The sequence below is a fragment of the Octodon degus genome, unplaced genomic scaffold, assembly GCF_000260255.1.
Source record: "Octodon degus isolate 3935 unplaced genomic scaffold, OctDeg1.0 scaffold00085, whole genome shotgun sequence".
NCBI lineage: Eukaryota > Metazoa > Chordata > Mammalia > Rodentia > Octodontidae > Octodon > Octodon degus.
The window spans coordinates 3,019,884-3,025,847 of record NW_004524661.1 but is presented as its reverse complement, the minus strand read 5'-3'; the positions used below and the strand labels follow the sequence as shown (position 1 = coordinate 3,025,847).

General features: G+C 35.5%; 1 protein-coding gene across 2 annotated transcripts in view; it reads left to right on the top strand.

Moving 5' to 3' along the window:
* Window positions 1-5,964, top strand: part of Ranbp17 (RAN binding protein 17) — a 390,835-nt gene that overhangs the window by 344,345 nt on the left and 40,526 nt on the right. For both annotated transcript variants that reach the window (XM_004637026.2, XM_023721795.1), the window contains 2 exons: window positions 2,391-2,605; window positions 3,722-3,860. In XM_004637026.2, coding sequence (XP_004637083.1) covers window positions 2,391-2,605; window positions 3,722-3,860 — 354 coding nt within the window. The remainder of the gene's footprint in view (window positions 1-2,390; window positions 2,606-3,721; window positions 3,861-5,964) is intronic.

Sequence of the window (5,964 nt, the reverse complement as noted above, 5' to 3'; positions counted from 1 at the left end):
CCCTTACCTTAGCCCTTTCTATCACATGTATGTAGTGCTGTTCCTTCTTGAAAAATGGAAAGAAAGAAAAAATATCTGCCTTGGTTTAAATTTATTTTGAGACAAAGGTTAAAAAAAAAAAAAAGAAAGAAAGAAAGACCTAGCATCTTCTGTAATACCCTACTTCCTTAGACATCTCCCTGCCCCCCCCCAAAAAAAAAAATTGCATTTATTCTACCAGTGCACACTCTCCCTGCAAGGCCACATCAGGAACTGTAACTCTTCCTCCAAATATGACCGACTCACGAAACCTTTCACTACTGCCTTCTTACCTACCCAAGAAAGTTAATCTTCTCATCTGTCCCTGTCTTTACACATCTCTCTGATAGGATTTGTAACATTGTATGGAATTATTTACAGTATTTACAAATCTCTCAATCAGAATAAGCTCCTTCAGAGTAAGATTTTTTTAATTCATTTCTTCATCTCCCAGCACCTCACATTGAATAAAGCTATCATATTGGGTTAAATCTTTATAAAACTACTGTTATCTTTGTAAGGCAAGTTAGAATAAGAGCATGAAAGAGTGCAAAATTTGGTTTTGAGTAAATTCCAATCTGTATTAGCCTTCCAAATAATGGTTTTATTTTCAAATGTGTACATTATAAGCAAAGTCACATGGATTTCTAAGGCTCCACAAAGGAAGTGTGTGGAAGTGTTTCCATAAGGTGAAGGAGGGAAAGGAAACTTTCAGTTCTGTGCTTCATGCTCTGCTAGGAGTCCTCTAGGTACACATGTGGTTACCCTAATGTATCTATTAATCAGGATTCAAACAGGGAAAAGAAGCATTTTTATGGAATAGAGATCATTTTAGAAATTAGATGTTGTATAATTTGGGGTGAATATGGGAAAATGGATCCAAAGGTGCAAGGGAAAAAGAAATCACTGATTAGCCCTCCTCAGTATGGATAGCTTGCAGGGGAAATCCAGAGGCTAGGCACGTCTAACTGCTGGAGTTGGGACCATGAAAGGGCAGGGAATGAGAAGAGGCAGAAGTCAGTGGAATGCTATTCCTCATCCATTGATGGGTAGGAGTGGCCTTTGTGTCACTGGTCAGCAAGGCTGGTAATTCTGGAGCAGAAGATGGAGGAACCAAGGAAAAACTGGAAACAGCAACATTTCAACATCTTATCAAAGTGACTTTTAATTGCAGTTTTCAGAAAGTCATGGCAGCTACTTCATTTCCACTTTTAAATCTCATGCAAATTTCTCTTTTTTTATTCATTTTTCATCTCCCAGCACCTCATGTTGAATAAAAGCTATCATAGTGGGTTAAATCTTTATGGAACTACTGTTCCATAGTCATAGTCATACAAAGAGTGGGTTCTGGCAAATTTAATGCTTGTTCAGCCAGGTTAGCACTGAACAAGACACAATATATGTCTTAAGTTTTGTAAGTTGAATTTAGTTTTAATTCTGAAAGCAGTGCTTACTTGAACAGGAAAAGGAAGAGCTAAGAAATAGAATGACTTTTTTCCACAAAACTCATTCTTAGTTATTACTTAGTAGCAAACCTTAGTAGCACACATTTCATTTTTTAAATTTTATTTATTAGTAACACACATTTCAGAAACAAAATTGATTGGAAGGGCTCAGTGTGACCGAGAGATAGATCAGCAGCCTAAGCGCATGGCTAGCAAGCTCAACGTCCTGAGTTCAATCCCTGGTACAAAAAAAAAAAAAAAGGTAAATGCTAAATACAACAGAAAATGTTAAAATTATTATATAAACATTTCTTTGTCTTCAGTTTGATAGCCGTCATACTATTTGGGTATAGGTTTGAAAACAGTCATCTGAAGAATGATCCCAGGAGTAAAAGGCAATATATTGAATTTTATTTCATATAACTCACCACCTAAACACAAAGTAACCCAAGTTCAAGTTTCTGTAAAAAAGTTGAAAATCTACCCAGAATTTAAAATAATTTACATCCTAGGTTATCTTTTTGTCTGGCTTAGTTGGTTATTTTGTCCTACTTTTTAAAAAAAAATTTATCAAAGCAAAAACATCTGAATTAAAGTACAAAAAGTAAATTACTCTTAATTGTAAGTCAATGATTTTTCACATACCTATGTACATATTAAGGTAATCACAATCTGGATAAAACTGTAGAACTTTTCCAGTGTCCTCGATTGATTTTTCTTGGGCCTTTTGTACTTCCCAGGTAAATGCCTCATACATTTATATTTTTTCATTACAATAGATGAAATTTATTGTTCAATTTTTGGAACAATGATGGAAGAAATTAAATATTAGCAATAAATTGAAAATGTTAAAATAGTGTGCCCATAACTGCTTTGAATTACAGCTACTTTATGTCACTTTCTCTCTCTGCTTTTACCCTAAAACAGGTAATCAGATCCTGTCCCTTGGGAGCCTCTCAAAAGATCAGATTTATCCAATGAAACTCAAGGGCATCTCCATCTGCTATTCAGCTCTCAAATCTGCCTTATGTGGAAATTATGTCAGCTTTGGCGTCTTCAAGTTGTATGGGGACAACCATTTTGACAATGTACTCCAGGCCTTTGTCAAAATGCTGCTGTCAGTGTCCCACAGTGACTTGCTAGTAAGCAATCATATACCTTGAAAGTCTTTGTGTGAAGCATGAAGTAACACCACCACAGGCCTGGAATTGTTATAATGAAGCCTGGGGATTTAGAATCTCACCAGAACATTTTACGTTTTAAGACAGCATACCTGATCTGCCTTACCAGATTTCGACAACTGTAGTGATTGTTTATATAATTAAATATGCAGGTTAAAAGCCACAGCTACCACCTGTGATGAATTGGTCATGCAGAATACTCTAGGTTCTACATATGGAAGAAATGTAATTAACAGTTTCAAAATAATTACTTCCAAATATTCATGATTCAAAAAATCCTGTTTAGCCTGCTTAGACAAGCACAGGGGTTGGGGGTTCGATCCCTGGCACCACATGCCTTGCCAGCCCCACTCCTGGGCACACTGAGCCAGTGACTGAGTCCAGGCATGGTGTCACGCACCTATAATCCCAGCGCTGGGGAGGCTGAAAACAGGAGGATCACTATGAGTCAGAGCTGTGTAGTGAGACCCTGAACCAAAAAAATTCCTGTTTTTTATAAAGCAGAGAAGTATTAACCACATTTTTCCTTCCTTTCATTCTGCTTTTGACTTTTCCTGCTATTTGGCTTTATTTTCAAGTAAAATTTTGGTGTGGTGAATACAGTACCAAACTGAAAGTTGAACATGATGTGTAGACTGCCACTTATTAATTGTTCAAGTTGAACTAATGACCTATTTCTTTAGGCCAGAGAGTAGGCCTAAAGAAATTACAAGGAGTAGGTTACTTACCTACTCTTAAACACTTTTCAGTAGTAACAGTATTCTAGTTCAAAAAAACAATTCACACTTCTAAATGCAAAGATTTTATTTGCATTTAGGTGTTAGCCATGTAGGGTAAAATTGAAATACTGTATTATGTTGTATCTTCAAATTAAGGTTTCTAGAGATCAAGAAATTCCTATTAGAACCCCTTTAAATGTTAAATTGGGAATTAAGTCATTTGTTTGTATTATTTATTGATTTTACATTTAAGTAAGTTTACAATCTCCAGTATTACAAATGTTCATTTCTACTGGACTATCACAACTTTTTCTTTGCTGTGGCTTAACATTTGGTGTACTTTATTTCTGGGTTGCAGCAATATCGGAAGTTGAGCCAGTCTTATTACCCCCTCCTGGAATGTCTCACCCAAGACCACATGAGCTTCATTGCCAACTTAGAGCCTCCTGTGCTCCTGTATGTTCTCACCTCTATGTCAGAAGGACTCACAAGTCTTGGTAAGGATCATGGAAGCCTTTGTTTCCATAAGAAAAACTTGACTGTATCTCTTACTGTACTTATTGAGACTGACCTACAAAACAGAAAGATATTATAAGCCAAATGGGAAGATTATTTTATAACTGGTCTTTGCAAGTGGGAAAATAAATTTTTTCATGTATTGACATAGCTTTTTTTTTTAACCAGCCTTATTGATGTATAATTTATATGCAGTATAAAATTCTCCAATTTTTAGGAAACAGTTGAGTGAAGCCTGACAAATGTTTACACAATCATGATCATAACCAATATATGGGACATTTTGACTACCCCAAAAAGCTCCCATGTGGCCACTTAGAGCCTCCTGTGCTCCTGTATGTTCTCACCTCTATGTCAGAAGGACTCACAAGTCTTGGTAAGGATCATGGAGGCCTTTGATCCTTCAGATCCACTTCTTCTCATTACCCTGTTTCTACTTTCTCTATGCCTTTTCCAGAATTTCCTATAAGTAGGAGTGGAGAAATAGCTCAGTGGCATAAACATCTGCCTGGCAAGTGCAAGAACCTGAGTTTGATCCCTGGTACTGCAGAAAACAAACAAACAAACAACAACAAAAAGAAAAAAAACAGAATTTTCTATAAGATTTGAAGTTGTTTGTGTTTGGTTTCTTCATTGAACATAATGCCTGTGAGATATATCCTTTTTTTTTTTTTATAAATCAGTTACTTTTTTCTTTCTATTGCTGATTATTATTCCATTTTATGGACTTGCAGTCTGTTTATCCATTCACCAGCTGGTTGACATGGGGCTTGTTTCTATTATTTCACTGTTTTGAACATAGCTACTATGAACATTCATGTACAAGTCTTTACTTGACTTTGTTCTCATGTTTTTCTTGAGTAAACAGCTAGAAGTAGGACTTCCAGGTTGTATGCTAAATTATTGGGGGTTTTTGGTTTTTTGCTTTTGGTTTTGTTTGCAACACCAGAATTGAATCCAAGGTCTTGTGCATATCAGGCAAGTGATCTGCAACTGAGCTACATCCTGGTCCTTCATTTTTTGAGCTAAGTTACCCAGAACGGTCTTGAATTTGTGATCCTCCTGCTTCGGCCCACCTACTAGCTGAGACTGCAGATAATACCACTTTGCTCAGTTGCTAAGTATATTTGTAACATTTTAAGAAAAGAACACAATCCCAAGGTGACTAGGTGACTATACTATTTTGTTCTAGCACTGTAGGAGGGTTTTGGTTGCTCCTTACCTTCGCTAACACTTGCTATTAGTCTTTTTAATATGAGTAGTCTATCTGCATATGAAATGAAATGTCTTTATGGTTTTAATTTTCTTTCTTTCTTTCTTTTTCTCTTTTTTTTTTTTTTTTTTTTTTTTTTTGTGTGTGTGTGTGGTACCGGGGATTGAACTCAGGACCTTGTGCTTGCCAGGCAGGCACTTATTTTACTAAGCTATCTCCTTGGCCTGGTTTTAATTTTCATTTCGCTAATGAATACTGATTTGATAATCTAGTCATGCTTATTTGTCAATTTTGTCTCTTCTTGGTGCAGTATTCAAATCTTTTATTCATTTTTTTTTTAAACTGGCTTGTTTATTTTATTGTCTAATTGTAAAAGCTGTTATACATTCTGAATATTATCCCTTGTCAAATATATGTTTTAACCCTATTGTATTTTTCTCATAATATCCTCTGAAGACCAAAAATTTTAATTTAATTAATTAATACAGTTTATATTTTGGAGACATTCTAAGTAATATTTGTTTAGCCCAAAGCCATGAAAATTTGTTTCATGTTCCTTCTAAAAATTTTACAACTTAACTCTGATGTTTAAATCTGTGACCCATTTTTGACCTGGCCGGCATATACCTGGACTACAGAGCAGTACCTTGTCTTAGAAAAATAGAAAATAAGGTTCCAGGGAGATGGCTCAGTGGAATAAGTGCTTCCCTGGCAAGTGCAAGGGCCTAGTTCAATCCCCGGTTCTGGGAAAAGAGAAAGAAAAATAGAAAATAAAAATAAAAATCTATGACTCAGGTTAATTTAATTTTTATATGATATGAAATGTAGGCTGAAATTCTTTAACATATAGATATTCAGTTGTTCTAATATTT